We start from the raw sequence: 16,947 nt of genomic DNA, 5'->3' as shown, positions 1-16,947 counted from the left end.
TATGTCTACAGCGGACGTTTTAAAGTTTACTTTTCAATGACCGTGTGTGAGAGCCAGTAAAAATACCAAATATTGTTGGCAAATTAACTGTATTTACTTCAGTTAATAGAAATATAAAATAAAATATCTAAGACACAACGCGTACATGCGCCGACGGCTTGATGGGCTCTGTCCTTGGGAGAGCAAGCTGCGTCCCGCGCGCCGCGCACCTTCCCCGAGTTGTTGTGAGTAGTTTTGAGTTTGACACGCCGCGATATGACCTATGTTTTTCTTGGGTTTTCTTTCCTTTGTATGTAAATTGTATTGTAGGAATAGAGGAAAACGTTGCGGGAAATACATTGGACGCGCCTTAACCGACGTTTTAAAATACCTGATTGAAGAAAATGTCGACGTTGCTTCACGTCTGCTTGTTTATGCAGGCAGATGGAGGTAAAACAATGACAGACAGATGGAAGACGCTTCAGCGACAATAACCAGACCAACAACTTATACTACAAGCACAAACTATTATAGACAAGGAGAATGATGAGTAGGCTAGCCAAGTGCCCCGAACTATACATATGGTTTTGCTATACTATACATATACTTTTGAAATATCTTAAAATTTACGTGACTTGTTGTACTTAAGAAAATGTACAATAGTGTAGGTATTTTTTATTTTATTTATGATTCTAAAACCTTTAACACGATTTATTTATTTTATTTTTTATGTAGACTTCCTTCTGCTGCAGCATTGTGTTCTACACTGTCCCAAATATTATTCTTAATTACTAAGTCTTAGCTTACTTTTCAATATCTCAGCGACGGAAAAATAAATTTGATCTCCTGTTTTGTAGCAAATAAGCTGTATTCTTAAATCTTTTAAAAAACAAATTCCCATTTTAGATATGTTGCGTTATCTTGAGTTGGGACAAAACCCCCGGGATGTTTACCTGTTATATATCAGCAGTTCAGCACTAGTAAAGTTTCCGGATAGTTTCCAAATTGGAGTCTTGAAAAAGTTACCGATGTCCATGGACTGCGGAGTTTGCTTACCATCAAGTAATCCGCACGCTCTTGCCTAATATGATATTAAAACTGTGAATTTTAAAACGACTACTGTTGTTTTCATAGAAGCTGAATGACATCGATATAAGACAGTCACCAATGTCCTACTTAGCTGCTTCCAAGTGACACCAAAGTATGGAAACTGTAAAAAAAGAATAAGTTTATCTGGAAAATTCATGGACCTTACCTTACGAGTTGCCTTCATCTGTATTTATTTCAAAACCGTATTCAGAAGTGGGATCAGGGCATCCGAAGTTCTGTCTACCCCGTAAGAGAGAAGACTGACTGTATAACCACAAGCTTCCAAATTGGACACGATTGGCTGTAATTCTTGATCAATATCATTTTATGACCTGTAATGTCTGAAAATTATTCAATAACAAAATTATTAGTAAAGTATATGTAAGTACTTTTTCAAAATAATACTAACAAAATTATAATCAAAACTTACCTTTGACTCATTATAATATATTTTAAACTCTGTAAATATAAAAAAATGCCTCACCTATTAAGTCGTATTCGTTAGAAGTAAATAATCATGAAACAAAAATAACTATTTATGAGATTAATTTAAAAAGTCAGTAATTAAAATCAGTTTTTTGATACTAGTTTATCTTTGACACAATATAACTCTATTTAAAAGAAAATATAATTGTAATTTTCCTATAGTTTAATAATAATTTATAGACTTCTCGTATTTTTTTCATAAAATGCAATGCAATAGGTGAGCGGTGCATAATATGATAATAAATGATAATCATTTGGTAGACATCCTTTATTAAAAATACACAACTGTTTTACTAAGACATAATCAAGTACAACGCTCACTGATATGAAAGAAACATTACTAAATAGTTTTTAACTCAAGTTACAGGATTTGTCACAAACGAACTGGCAACCCTATTATCATTAACCAAAGTACTTATTTAAAAATTAATAAGAAACGAAAACTTTAATACTATTTGTATGAATAAGTAAATTAAAATGTATACCTATGAACATGAACATACAAATGAAAAAGTAAAATCCTTGTATCTACTACTGTAGTACTAATCCACACTCTAAATGTGAAAAACTTTTTTCATGAAACGTTGTGGACAGTTTTCGATGAAAATCTACGTATATAGCAATAGATAATTACTATTAATTCAAAAATTAACCACCTATGAGTTGCAATACGGGTTAAAGTTGCACAAAAACAATTTTTTCACAGGCTCTTTAAAAAAATCCGAACTATCATTTGTTCAATCTATAGCCGGCAAATATTTTGAAAGCATATTTGAAAATACAGTCCGCGCCACGTCAGAAGTCGGCCATGTTGATGTCTGCGACTGTAGCGCCGCGTCCACGTGGCATTAATGGCGGAATCTAGTGTACCTCATTATGTTGTAAGTACCTACCTACCATACCTGAATATGTTGTAAGTTTTTATTGTAAGTACCTATTATTATGTAATTTGTCATCTAAAATGAACCGTGTCAATTGTCCTCGGGATCCGTGGCCTCCCCCAAACAGACAATATCATCGTCCGTTTCCGACGACTCAATATCCATATTAGCCACATCGTAACTGTCATTCTGCTCAGCTTTGTACTCCTTTATTATTTCGAGTAGCCTTTCGAGACCTTTCTCAGATTTGAACGTGACTGTCTTTACATTATTGTCGCAATGTTCGTCTAAATAGTCCAAATTGAACTTCAGAGACGACAAAGTTTCAACAGACTCCATGTCAATCAAGAACAACACTTTCGCGGCCGACTCGCTCCAGTCCAATCGCTCGGGCTTCCACAGATTAAAATGCAACCCTTTCACCCCCTTGTTACTCTGTTTCAAACGCTCAAACACATACGTCAAATTTCTCTGCGACCGACAATCGTAAATGTATGCTTTGAGAGGTATACGCTTGACATTGTGCTCCTCCCCGCCTAGTATCACTATAGGCCTTCGATACAAGTTACCCATGTTTAATTGAGTCAACCACTTCTTAGATTCCTCGTTAGCAGGCACCACGCCGAAATAACAGGGTAAAGAGAGCCCGAATTTGATGAAATCTGTGCTACTCTGACCGCCCAATCTCAAATATTTGAACAGTTCGAACACTAACATGTCCTTTATTTTCCTAGCGTCCGCCACGGTCAAAGTCTTGTACCCTTTTATAGTGATTTTGACGAAATCTAGCTCATTTTTCAATGTGGGCATCGGCGAGCTGCGTACGGCGTTTTGTACTATTGTTTCGTCTGTAATAGATTTTTCGTTCAAACCCGCGTCGAAAGCTGGTTTGTCCACCGCCATCGCTTTCGAGAACACGTTGACTTTCTGCAATTCGTAACTCAAAGATTTCATGGCCTCTAACTTGCGAGCGGCCGACGGCGGCACATCTAGGTATAACCTAGTCCCCATTGCGGTGACAATGCTCTTAACAAACTTCCACTTACCTATATCTATACCTTCTACCTTCCTATTCTGTAGTTGCAACTTTGTAAACGGATCTATGTACCGACATTTCGAGTGTCCCGGCAACCAGACCGCCACCCTTTCAAACCACAGCTCCTCGCCAGTATAAACTAAAACTTTAAACTTGGTAAACCCGCTGAAATCTAAGCTGATCAACCAGTTCTTCGAATGGGAATCCTGCGTGATCAACTCATAGCGATAAGGGGTCTGTAGTCCTCTGAAAATGAACGAAGGAGCCCAGTTGTTCATCGCTGTTGCGTTAAATATTTCCGAAACGAGGAACTCTTTTAATTCGTCGATTTCGGAGCCTAAGAACAAGTTAAAAGTGTCTTTGCATAGGTATAAATGGAAGCCATCTTTGTCGTTTTGAAGTGGTACTTCGGAAGGTTGGTAGACCTCACTGACGGGAGGGACGGGCGGCGGTGGTTGGTACGTAGGTATAGCTGGAACTAACTGATTCATATACATTTGCTGAGCACCGTAATATTGCTGTAAGGCCATTTGATTGGCCAATTCGACCGGGTTCGCTGTCCAATCTGAAACTGTTTACAATGACAATAGAGATTGGATTTAACCTTTTAACCCACAATTTATTGCAGTGTTATAAGTGAAATGTGTTTACTTACTTATAGTTCCGGATGGCTTAGCTACCGAATCTGAAAATAAAGGATTTATGTTTTTAACAGGCAAACGAAAGAAATTAAGACTCTCGTCTCATGTGTTTTAAGACCATTTTCGCTTGCAATAATATGTCGAGTGATGCACCATACATAAATCTAAATTCATATAAATTTGTCACCAATCCAATGCTAAAATAAGCTAAGATCCTTAAACATCCATAAGAAAGACCAGTGCAAAACAGTAGAAAATAATGATGCCCAAATTGTTCCAGTAATGAGCTGTTGATGAATTCTCGTACAAAGAGATAGCTAAAGTAAACAACGCACACTTACCAATATTAACAGATTCGTGAAAACTTAAGCGACATTGAAAATTGTAACTTTATACTCCATAGGAAAGGCCGTCAAATTTAATAAGTTTTTTTACTTGGGCCTGTTTCACCACTATCCGATTAAATATCATATTGTAATATAACAGATAAACTAACTGCTGGATAAATCTGAATTATTTACCAGTTAGACCTATCTAATAATTCTGAAACACGATTTAAACGTTATCTGTTCGATATGTTACATAAGACTATCACTATCAGGTACTTTACCAGCAAGCGGTGAAATAGCTTTATTCTCCAAATGTTAAATTTGATTATAGACTGACAAACAAGACAGGTTAAACTAAACAAAAGTTTGTTATAAAATAGTAAAATAGTGTACTAACAAATTTGTGAGTCTTGGTTACTTGAATAAATAATTTTTCATTCATTCATTCAATAGGTTGGAAGGCGGTGGCGGAGACCTTTGTCCAGCAGTGGGCAAAATAAAATAAACTTAGACTCACCTTGTTTCACCTCAGGTTGTGGACTTCGCCTAGCCATCTTCGAGGGTATCTCCGACGGGGCTGGAAATTTAAAAACTAATTTCAATAACTCATTTTTGTTCATAATCAGATACACATACAAAAGAAAATTGTGTTGTTTTTAGTGTAAAGCGAGATATTGTGTGCATTACATTAAAATACAAGTTTATAGACAGATTATCTGAGTCATAGCCTATTTCTAAAAAGACGGGGAAAAGGTCAACGACATTGAATGACCGGAGACCGTAGTGAGAGTATTAAGTACTCGTTAACTTTAACGCAGATTTAAAAAAGCCTGCTTCACCACTTTCTCATGAAATATCACATTGTAATCTTACAGATAAACTATTGGATAAATCTGCTCAAGTTATTTGCCAGTTACCGTATCGAGCTCTTGTGGGACACCACTTGAATTTTTAAGGCTGTACGACATTTTCCATATATACTATCAGATACTTTATCAGCAATTGTATGAACAGGCTCTAAACTTGCACTAAGGCATCATTCGTGTCACTAACGTTCGGTAAATGAAGATCACAGTGCGACAATCTGTTGACTTTGTGATGTCCAATCGTCATGCGATGGAGTTGATCATCTAATTCGTTAGAACACACATAACAGGAAACGAATAGTCTACTCTCTAGCCGGGAAGTCTAGATAGAGTTAAGTTATAAATAAATAAAATATGGACAAATCATTGCTTACAATACACTCAACATTGCTTGGAAGCGATCGGGAAACTCATATCTAGACGGGGATAGGGTCTATCCGCCATCTGTTATGTGGGTACTATGTATAGATATGGCCTATGGCGTTGCAGTAAGTTCGACATTTCGCTACTACGCGGCGTTGATTAGAAACCTGGTTTAACGTTTAGTAATAAAAACTCGCACTAAGACCTAATGGGTATTGGGTTCAGTCCTATTTTTTGGAATGTGTATGTGGAATGTTTTTAAAAAGTAATTGCTATATCTATGTATGTATATACATCTATACTATATTGTATTTAAATGCAATTATATCCTCAGTGGTGTTGAATTATCTTCCCCGAACGTAATATAAGCTTGTAAGTTGTCTTGATACAAATTCATATTGCTACCGCACCTCTTCTACCCGGCAATATGGCGTTCATTTAAAAGTGAGCTTTAAAGAGTCCACTGTAGACATAATTTACATTGACAACAAATTAGCTGACTGCTAGCTGTTAATTCTCATCTTGTCAATGTAAAGTATGTCTACAAAGGACAGCTTAAAGCTCACTTCTCAATGAACGTCATAATGCTGGGTGGGAGCGGTGCAGTAGAAGGGTGCTATGAACTTTATATCATTACCTATCGGTTTTATGAATCAACCGCAATCGTAGTAGCGTATATGATATGTATATAAATACCCCAACATTCCAAACTTAACCCTAAACCGCAATTCAAAAACAAATAACAGAGTAAATAATATACGAAAACTTACTGAGGATAGAAATCTCACCTGCCATTGGTCTTTTCATCCCTCTATACTGAACCGAATATTTCGAAGCCGCTTCATGGAAGATCCTCTCTTCTGCGCGGGCGTCTCTCGTGTTAAACTTGATGATGCATTCTATGTACGAAATATCTTGATCCCCATAGGTCTCGTAAATCTTATTAAATATGTTATCCTTAATTTCATTAATAACCTTATTCTTCACTTCAGGCTCGACCTGATGTATGTATTTTTGGATTATTCTTCTGGAGATTTCGTCAGCGGCTTTTTCTCTTTTGGCCAAATTGTTTGGGTCCATCCGTTTCCGGGGGTCCACGTCCCACTCGGGCTCACGTTTCCTGTATTCGTCGTGACGTGACCTCGGTCTCTCTTCCTGATGGTGATCGTAGAAATCTCTGCCGCGTCTCTCGTCAGGCTCCTTCTTGCGATCGTGTTTCTTCAACTCCTGCGCCTTTTTCGCAAAGTCCACTGCCCTCTGGTATACATCTTGAAACTCCTCCTCGATTTGCTCGTGTTTCTTGCGGTATTGATCCAGCCGCGGTTGATGTTTCGGCAACTCTTCCTTCTTCTTCAGCTGTTCGTGCGCACGCTCGCTCCTCGCTATAAACTCTTCTCTGTCCGGAAGCTTCTTGCGATCGGGCTCAAAACGGCGGTCGTGGTAGTCGTCTCGCTCAAACTTTGGCTCTCTGTATCTGTCGTCAATCCTGTCTTCCTGCTTGAAGCGATGCGGTGATGGCTCCCTGTGCGCTCCCCCAGAATGCATCAAATCTTTGCGCACTCTAATTGTGTCTGGTGGGAATTCGTCTTCCATTTTGACGAACGATTTCTCCCAAACGGGCCCCTTTTCATCTTTATCGCGGTTCGATCTGGGATATTCTTGGGGTTGTCCCGGCCACGCGGGGGGCGGGGGCGCGTCATGTTCGGGGCTGCGACGCTTCTCGAGCGCCCACGAACGCCGCGGCGACCTCGGTGACGGCGAATGTCGTCTGTAGCGGTCCCTGATTGGCGATCGATCGCGGCGATGCGGGGATCGCGACGCGCGGGGAGATATTCTCTTCTCATCAGCTATCTTGGACATAATTAAATCCCTCCTCAAGTCGTCGTTTTTCTTCACGGCGAATTTGTCCCTGGAATTGTCCCGGTCTTGCCAGGGGGATATCCTTTCGGCCCCCGGCACGACAGCGCGATATTGGGTCGGTGGTTCGTGAGCGTTTGGGCGGTAACCACCTGAGTACATAGCTTGGTTTGCTGCCTGGAAATTCAAACTTTATTGGACAAAACAATAAAATACGGTGACAAGAGAAAATCTAGTCTGGGCATTGGGGGTAAATAATATGATCATTGATGACAAACTTATAAAATAATGTAGATTCTAAACCTCATTAGTTTCAAAAGGCTACAAAAGCTGAATGATTCTTACAACTTTACAGCTGAATATTGAACTCAAAACCTTATTTTAATTGTTGATTAGGTCCATTTTGGATTGAAAGTATACCCAAATATATTCCGGTTTCCACTGTAAACAGAGCATTTTTAATCAACGAAAGTATCTCAAAGTCGTATTTTTTTTATTGATACATCTGAAGATCACTTCAAAGGCAGGAATCAATTAGGTAATCTGTTAGGTACTTTCTATTTAGCCATATCCTGCCGAACGCTCTCCATCCATGTCTTCTCAGAACTTTCTCTACTTCTTTTTCAATTCAAATCCTATAAAATACCAATGATTTTCCGACATTTTACATGAAGTTAAGCACTGAGAAAATAATATTTAGTACTTCGTAATAATTCTCACGATAAAAACAGATCCTTCTTATATTTGAGATATTTAACAGTACAACTTCACGTATTCATTTCGATAACTCGATCTAAACGTTCAAGGAATTGAAATACAAATTTATGTCTTCTTAGAATCACACAGCTCTTGTTTTTAGAACAAAACGTCGACTCCTGGCATTATGCCAAATTATTAATTCTTCGTAAAAATGTCACGGTATGAGCTTTATCGCTCATTATTTTATTTAATGCTTCGTATATTCTGAGAGAGAAATCATACATCAGCGCTCTGTGTCTTGTTTCTTCTCATATATTTCTAATACTAGTTCCTCTTTCTTATATGAGCGAAACAGAAGAAGTTCGAAGTTAGACTCATCATATCTCCTAATCCAACTTCATGTTCCATGAGGTCTTCAATATAATCGGTCAAGATCGACACTATATCAGATGGTAGACAAAGACTAAGTTTAGTTTTTAAGCCAGTTGTCTTAGCAACACGTTCTTGATTTAGCTTTGTGAAGCACAGCCGCTTCAGTCCTATAGGGCGGACTTCTTGTGGCTAAGACAATAGAACTGGTTTCAGACATTCGATCATTTGAATTTAATACACCAATTGCAGATGTGGCTACTTACGGGTCTAAAATTTGTCTGCTGTTTCGAAGAGAAGAGAAAGAAGATGAAAGTATTGCTGGCGAAAATAAAAGCTTGTGCCAATATATTTTTTGTAAAACAAACTTATTTGAGTGAGATTCAATCTGTTCTTGTTTTTTGTCCAATACACAAACTCCTTTACTCTCAGTAATGTCTTCAGAAGAACAAGTGATACTTTTCGATCACGGTGGTTCTTATAAAGTTAAGGGTGGAAGGTGATACGCGTGAACGTGGACTATTTAATTGTCTTTGTCTTAACTAAAACCACTTTATGACATTGTCATTCTGTGTACTGGGACTTCCACAATTCTTCGCCGTTTAAAGATCTTCTGGTCTCCAACTTAGAATAAGACCTTGTGTACTTCAATGTAAAGAGACGAGCTTAATTAAACAATGCTCTTCATATTATTGGCCAAACTAACACTGGCAGACAATTCGATAGATGTTATTTAAAAATAAACTTGAAAATAGAATCCAATGGTTTTCGTTTTCAGTAGCATTAAATATTCAATATTGACAAGATATTCAGAATCGTTAAAATTTAAGAAGTAAACTTTGTGAAAATCCTTCCGTTTATCACTTTCTATTTTCACTTCTTGATAAGTAACTACGTTATACATTTATCTGCGTTATACCTATACCATATAACTGGCTGAAACGCTTCCCTGGCGGATTGTCAGAACTCCACCAATAGGCTTCTGATGCATGTAATTGTCTATGCCAATTAGACATTAATACTTGACTAGATCCAAGGCGACATACGATATGATTATACGTCTTCCTGAATTCTTCCCTTTAAATTTTATTTTAATTAAATTTCATGAAATCGTGCATGGTTTTTTTTTCTTCTGCACCATTTTTCTACTTTCAATAGCTTCACTTCATTAACCGTGACACATGGACTTGAACTCATGTAGAAAACGATGCTAAAAAGTAGTACCATTTTTTAAAGATTATATTTATGTTCAATCACGGACGGTTTTTATATGCATACAATTTCAAGATTTTATGTGACAGGAGGCGAAATATAATATGCCATCAAAAACATTCTGTAAAAAAACCAAGTCTCGCGGTTCAGTTTTTCTACCGAAAAAAGTTGTGAGATCCGTGTAATACCAAGTCGGTTATTATACTTAGTAGGGTAAGTAGGCGAGTTCTTAATTCCATTTCACTTTTTATCTTCACTTTTGTGTATTATTTAGTATATAATTTGCAAGTGCTATACAGCCGACACTCGTTAACATATCGCCACGAAGACGTACGAAAAGTACGTAAGTACTATCGATTAGTACATAAATTCTAGACAGAAGTTACTGTTTTTATCCAAATCATCGAACCAGTAGCCCGTAACAGTATATACAGAGGTTGTGCTCCATACTATACATATATATTCTGCTTGTTTCGTATTGATGTTCCTTAATCTAACTTTAAAAACACTGATCGTGTTATTAAAATAAATCTTCAGTCACATTCGAGAAATTTGCTGACGAAACAAAATGTGGCAACGTCGATTTATTCGATTTTTATTCGCTGTCACACGCCACGCGCGTAACGCCATCTCTGGATGAGATTCGTAAAAGGGACGCGTGTGAATGACGAATGCCGCAGTCAAAGATAACATTAAACTTTCTTATAGTAATTGGAATATTAATGTAACCCTAAAAGCTTCTAATATATTAACGGCGGCTAAATTAAAAAAACTTTTAAAATATAAAAATAACAACATATAAAAATCAATATTTAAACGCAAAATGACCTGTGCAAGAGTTCTACATTACCTAGTTTATTTTTTATTGTATTTTTGTCTCGTTTTGTCAATATTAAATATTGCAAAGTGTGATAGTGACAAAAAATACTTTAGCTTATAGTATGCTTACTATTAACCTTTTTATGAATTATATATAATTATAATATATAGCTAGCGTCGCGTCATAAAAATGCTGACTTGAAAACGCTTATACTCGTTCCATTTCAACGCGCTGAAAAAAAAGCGCTCGTGTGATCAGTTTATTGCTACAAATACAAAACTCATACGAACAGAGTCACGCACCATTGTGTGGGCCGTATGCCGTGTCACTGACCTTAGTGTCCGGTTCGTACGCGGGCCGTACTTGCTTCGGGCGGTCTTTGTCCGGGTGCCGGCCTGGCGAGTACCTTTGGAACATCATATTTATTTACATCTCCTAATAGTAGCATAAAAGTAGCATTTTCCCGCGGCTTCGCCCGCGTGAATCTCCCAACAAACAGTTCTTTTTCCGGGATGAAAGGTACCCTATATCCTTCTCCTTACTTCAAACTACATGCATGCAGAATTTCAAGAAGGTTAAATAAATATAAATATAATAGGACAAGTCACGCAGATTAAGCTAACCCCAAAGTAAGTTCGAGACTTGTGTTATGGGATACTAACTCAACGATACTATATTTTATAACAAATACATATATAGATAAACATAAAAGACCCGGGCCAATCAGAAAAAGATCATTTTCCATCATGACCCAACCGGGGATCGAACCCGGAACCTCTCGGTTCAGAGGCAAGCACTTTACCACTGCGCCACCGACATCGTCAAAGAAGGGCTTACTGATTTGAACAAAATCTGACATTAGTGTTAACACTCGATAAGATTATTATCTACCTCATAGACCTAGCATGTGGTTCTTGTGACAAACGTCTGTTAGGAGATCTTCTCACTGGGGAACGCATTCGTCTATCTGTAACAAACATTAAACATGTTCAAAACCTATACGGGAAAAACGAATAGCTCTATGGTCAAATAGCTTTCTGGCCCTTAACGGGAAAACGGATTCTTTATTTATGACTAGCTGCGCGGAATTTCGGGATAAAAAATAACCTGTGTCATTCCAGGTTATTTTCTACCCATGTACCAAATTTCATAACAATCGGTCCAGTAGATAACTCGTGAAGAGGTAACAAACAAATAAGATACTTTCGCATTTATAATATTAGTTGGGATACTAGCTGCACCCCGAGGCTTTGCTCCTGTGGGAATTTCGGGACAAAAAGTACCTATATCCTTCTCCGTACTTCAAACTACGTGTATGCTAAATTTCAAGAAGATTGGTTGAGCAGGTATAGCGTGAAGAGGTAACAAACAAATATAGTTTCTAATATACATATAGTTAGGATAGTTAGGATTACGAACTCGTGTTCTAAGCGTCACCTTTGTCCGATGTTCTAAGCGACTTTGCTCCTGCTTTGGACTTTGCTACTGAACCGGGACCGGATTTCGAAAATTGGAGACAAACAAATAAAACTCACCTGGAGAAACCCTTTTATTCGACGGAGAAATTCTTCTTCCAGGCGGAGAAATTCTTCTTCCAGGTGGAGAAATTCTTCTGCCAAGTGGAGATATATGTCTTCCGGGCGAGGAAATTCGTCTGCCAGCTGGGGAAACATGTCTTCCAGGAGGGGAAATCCGCCTTCCAGGTGGGGAAATATGTCTATTCATTGGACCATCTCTCCTTCCTGGAGATATTAGTCTTCCTGAGGGGGAGATTCGCCCAGAGGGGGAAAACCTCCGTCCTGTGGGAGACATCCTTTTTCTTGAGGGAGAAATGCGTCTTCCCGAGGGAGAAATACGCCTACCAGGTGGCGAGACCCTTCTACCAGGAGGTGAAATCCTTCTTCCAGAATTAAGAACAACCATTCTATCGTCTTTCGGCACCATTCTACGATCATTAGGTCCCATCCTATCATCCGTAGGCATTCGGCGATCATTGGGTCCCATCCTGTCACTGATTGGCATTCTTCGATCATTAGGTCCCATCCTATCATCCGTAGGTATTCGACGATCATTAGGTCCCATCCTGTCACTGATTGGCATTCTTCGATCATTAGATCCCATTCTATCATCGATTCGTCGATCATTAGGTCCCAACCGATCATCTTTCATAGGAATTCTGCGATCATTGTGTCCCATTTTGTCATTTGATCCGCTTAGATGATCTAGGTGAGCTCTTCCGTCCCTTGGCATCCTCTGATCATTTGATGGAGGCATCCTACGACCAGGAGACATATTTCTCCTAGGAGACGAGCGTCTGCCTGGTGAATCTCTTTGAGGAGAGTAATGAGGTTTTTCATTGTATTTCTCACGGTCGCAAATTGGTGTTTTCAAGATGCCCGCTTTGGGTTGGAACTTTTTGTCATCTTCGTAAGGTTGGCTTGGTTTGTAGCTACTTTGTTTGTGTTGAGGACACTGTTATGAATAAGAAATGAGGTTTTGTTAAGAATTATTTAGTTCAGTTAGTACCTTTTGCTAGTTAAGGTATGTTAGTCAAGTAGCAGCGCCCCGGGGCTTCGCTTTCGTGGGAATTTCGGGATAAAAGTTCCCTATTGTGTTATTCCAGGTTATATTCTACCTGTTTACCTCATAACATCCGTCTAGTAGATTTTGCATGAGAGTAATAAACATACATACATAATATAAATCTTCACAAACTTTCACATTTATAATATTAGTAGGAAGGATTATAAATTTCACCTATTTGACATTAGTGTTAGCAATAACAAGAGTTTGTTAGCGAGTCTCAGCGAGTGCTGAGAAAGTGATTAAATTTTTGATTGATCATACTATCTATCTAACCAGTCTATTTGGTACATAAGACAGTTTTTTTTTTTATTTTTTTTTTTTTGTTTCATCCACTCTAACTTCTTTAGTTGGGATTGGAATTTTTGGGAGGAAATTGGGAAATCACTAGATGTAATTCCATCTCCCACTTACCTGGTCCATCCACGGAGTTTGGACATGACCCTGCGTGTATGAACCCTGAGGGTTATTCCCTGAGAACTGATTGGGCCCCATGAAATTGTCTTTCTTTATTGTTATCTGTAAGGGAAATTAGTTGTATATATATACTATAGCTGCGTCTCAGGGCTTCGTTCGCGTGGGAATATCGGGATGAAGAAAACTTCATGTGGTTAAGCTGTTGGATGTGTGGGGACACATCCAACAGAGCATTGTCATCTTCGTGTATTCCATACAACTCTATGTAAGCACTTTTTTGATATATCTCAGAAACTATAAATGTGTGGCATATAGTATGGTCAGTGGAATGGTAGTTTAGAAATGTTTGTTTATAGCTCTTTGACAAATCACTTCTTCTTCATAGTCGTATTCCTCATGGCTGAGGGTCGTGGTCATTACGTAGAATTAAACACACATAACAACTTTCTTAGCATTAGTAATGGAGTGGTTTGCCATTGCCTTCTCCATTTCACACACAAGTTAATGTAATCAACCAGTGTGCAGGTTTCCTCACGATGTTTTCCTTCACCGGAAGCAAGAAGTGGTGGTCGATGAAAACTACTATACATGAGTCAGATTGGTATACAAACTCATGTGGCACGAGGAGGATTCAAACCTGGGACCTTTCGATCCACATGCGGGCGTCTTAACCATTACACCACAACTTCAAATCACTACTTCCAAACAAATATTATAATTGCGAAAGTCTGTAAAGTTTACGACTAAATTGCTTGGTAAATTTCAATGAAATTTGGAATATATATATAGTATAATAGTTCAAGATCCATAGCCAAATATAAGCTATCGGCGGATAGAGTTGCGGTCAACGTAGTTTCTATTGACGTAACAAGTGCCTGTGAATGACTAATTCCCTTCTCTTTGACTTTGAGGTTGTTAACAACACAATCTTACCGGTTTGGGCTGTTCATAGTTTTGGAAACGGTCCGGGCCTCCTTTGGGCAAGTCTACTGTCTCTATGTTTCTCAATGCGGGACGCGAAGCCAGCTACAAATGATATTACATGATTAAAACAAGTACTTAACTCAAAGGTTGTAATGAAGGACCAAAATACATTCAAAAGCCAAAGGCAAATGTTCCATATTTTACTTACCGGCCCAAGGTTCTGTTTCGGAACATTGCCAGGTCTGTTGGCGTAGGGTTCCTGGACAGGACCCCTGGAGGCTTGCAACATCAGCTCCCGCTGGTTCAGGCCTCTTTGCGGATGTTGGGGCTGCGAACATAGTAAAAAAAATATGTTTCTTGGCTAAAATTAGAATTAATGAAAATAATGATGACATAAATGTCATAAATGTGAAAATCTTGTGAAAATATGCACACTGTCTAAGCATACTTGAAGACAGCATGTAATATTTTGAAGATAAAATTTCCTTAACCAAATACAAGCTACGACAAAAATTATATTGTCTACTACTGTATTATATTGTCCACAATATAATACAATATAATACAGTAGTAGATAATATAATTTAGTTAGATAGATGGACATAATATAGGGTCCTACATATACATATACAAAAATTCCAACACTCATTAGCAGACATTTTATAATCATACCCTGTTATTCATATAAAAAGATAAAGCTATACTTTAAGTTAAAGTATGTTTCATCTCGTTCCAATGTCCAATAGTGTTTTGATGAAAAAACATACTTTATCTTATCACCTACTCATCTGTAGATACTATTATAGTTTATTCATGTATCTTGATTCTCTGGAGGCAGGTTAACTTAAAGTGTGCTTTAACTTTTTGATGAATATCTTTTTCTACAGAGAAAAAAATCATACCTGCTGTTGAAAAGGCACATTTTGTTGTGAATAGTCGTATCCACCGACCTGCGCAACGTTTGGGGCCCACTGGTCCGACACCTGGCCCGACCACGGCCCCACTTGGTCTGGTGGCCCGTACTGGTTACTTTGCATGGGGTAATTGTTGCCTTGAGGGTTGAATGCCTGCGCTTGATTACTCGGAGGCACTTGCTGCAGAAATTTACACTTATTAAATATAACTGTAGTAGGGTAACAAATGATAAATAAATAGTATTGGTACTCAGCTCAGTTTCTTATTAGTAAGTTTTATATTTACACTGAATATTGTGTATATGTACCAAAGTGCAGGACAAAAAGAGACTTCACTACCAAAATGCGGATGTTACGCTGGATGTGCGGGGTTACAAGAATGGACAGGGCAAGGAATATTTTGTCAGAGGAAGTTTGAAAGTTGCGCCTATAAATTATAAAATTAGTTGGTTTGGACATGTGATGAGGAGAGAAGAGAATCATTTACTGAGGAAAGCTTTAAGTAGGAAGGTACATGGATATAGAGGACAGGGAAGACCTAGGAAGAGATGGATGGATTGTGTCAGGGAGGATGTGAGGTTACTGGGGGTGGATCCAAATATGGCAAAAGATAGAGAATTGTGGAGGGAACAGACATTTTGCGCCGACCCCAGATGATGGGACAAGGTAAGGCAAATGATGATGAACAAACAATATAATATATATAATTAGTTAAGTAACTAAGGTAATGGCTTGACTACACCCCTCTCCCCCCCCAGGCATTTAAGGGGAAAGCCAAACAGGATAAGCGCTATAAGGAAAGGGTTACCCCTTCAAAAGAGTTAGCCATAACATATGGGAAATCCTTTGAAAGGGTTAGCCTCACCATATGGGATAGTCATTGGATTGGGTTAGCCATTGAACAGGTTACACAAGAATATGGGAAAGTTTTTCAAAGGATTAAGCAAACAAAGGGCTTGTCCGGTCCCTGGTAAAATCTCACCTTGCCAACAGGAATAACATAAAGGACTTTCCCACCACATCTAAAGCCATCTAGGCACTTTATAACATGGGCTCCTTCCATCTCGTCCGCCACCCCAATTCTGACTTTTTTGGTGCCATTTTTATCATTCACTAGGTTGTCCAAAATAAAATCATTTAGATTACACTCCCTCTGAAGCAGTGTTCTTACATCTTGATAATTGGCCTGAAAAACAAAATTACTAATCTTAGTATGGCAAAACCTCAGGAAAAGCAACAGAATGAACATTGCGAAATAACTTACCACCGAAGGGAGGCCGTGAATTGTTAACATCATATTGAAAAAAAAATCATATACTCTTATTATAAACAGTAAAACAAAAGTTATTATTATTATTTTAGTAATAACAGCGTGTTTCGAAATTCAAGAATATCCACAGAAATAATAATAAATTTGCATATCACACATTTTGGCTTTTGTCAAATTTGGATAGTTTGATTGGAACTGTCTCTGGCAGTTTT

The 16,947-nt window shown here is 38.2% G+C and overlaps 1 protein-coding gene across 5 annotated transcripts in view; it reads right to left on the bottom strand.

Moving 5' to 3' along the window:
* Positions 1–16,947, bottom strand: part of LOC128681260 (uncharacterized) — a 21,995-nt gene extending 5,048 nt beyond the window's left edge. The window contains exons 1-13 of one of the 5 annotated variants that reach the window (XM_053765047.1): positions 16,730–16,947; positions 16,448–16,651; positions 15,454–15,645; positions 14,760–14,879; positions 14,561–14,653; positions 13,625–13,729; positions 12,163–13,099; positions 11,519–11,594; positions 10,961–11,033; positions 6,459–7,704; positions 4,959–5,018; positions 4,127–4,156; positions 1,808–4,042 (exon numbers count right to left, since the gene is read on the bottom strand). In XM_053765047.1, coding sequence (XP_053621022.1) covers positions 2,526–4,042; positions 4,127–4,156; positions 4,959–5,018; positions 6,459–7,704; positions 10,961–11,033; positions 11,519–11,594; positions 12,163–13,099; positions 13,625–13,729; positions 14,561–14,653; positions 14,760–14,879; positions 15,454–15,645; positions 16,448–16,651; positions 16,730–16,762 — 4,686 coding nt within the window. In that variant the 5' untranslated portion in view covers positions 16,763–16,947 and the 3' untranslated portion in view covers positions 1,808–2,525. Of the gene's footprint in view, positions 1–1,807; positions 4,043–4,126; positions 4,157–4,958; positions 5,019–6,458; positions 7,705–10,960; positions 11,034–11,518; positions 11,595–12,162; positions 13,100–13,624; positions 13,730–14,560; positions 14,654–14,759; positions 14,880–15,453; positions 15,646–16,447; positions 16,652–16,729 lie in introns of those variants that run through there. The other 4 variants (XM_053765043.2, XM_053765045.2, XM_053765046.2 and 1 more) reach the window with 4 other exon arrangements.

The sequence above is a fragment of the Plodia interpunctella genome, chromosome 26 (assembly GCF_027563975.2).
Source record: "Plodia interpunctella isolate USDA-ARS_2022_Savannah chromosome 26, ilPloInte3.2, whole genome shotgun sequence".
Classification (NCBI taxonomy): Eukaryota; Metazoa; Arthropoda; class Insecta; order Lepidoptera; family Pyralidae; genus Plodia; species Plodia interpunctella.
Note: the sequence above shows the minus strand (reverse complement) of the source record. Positions and strands in the feature narration are given on the sequence as shown.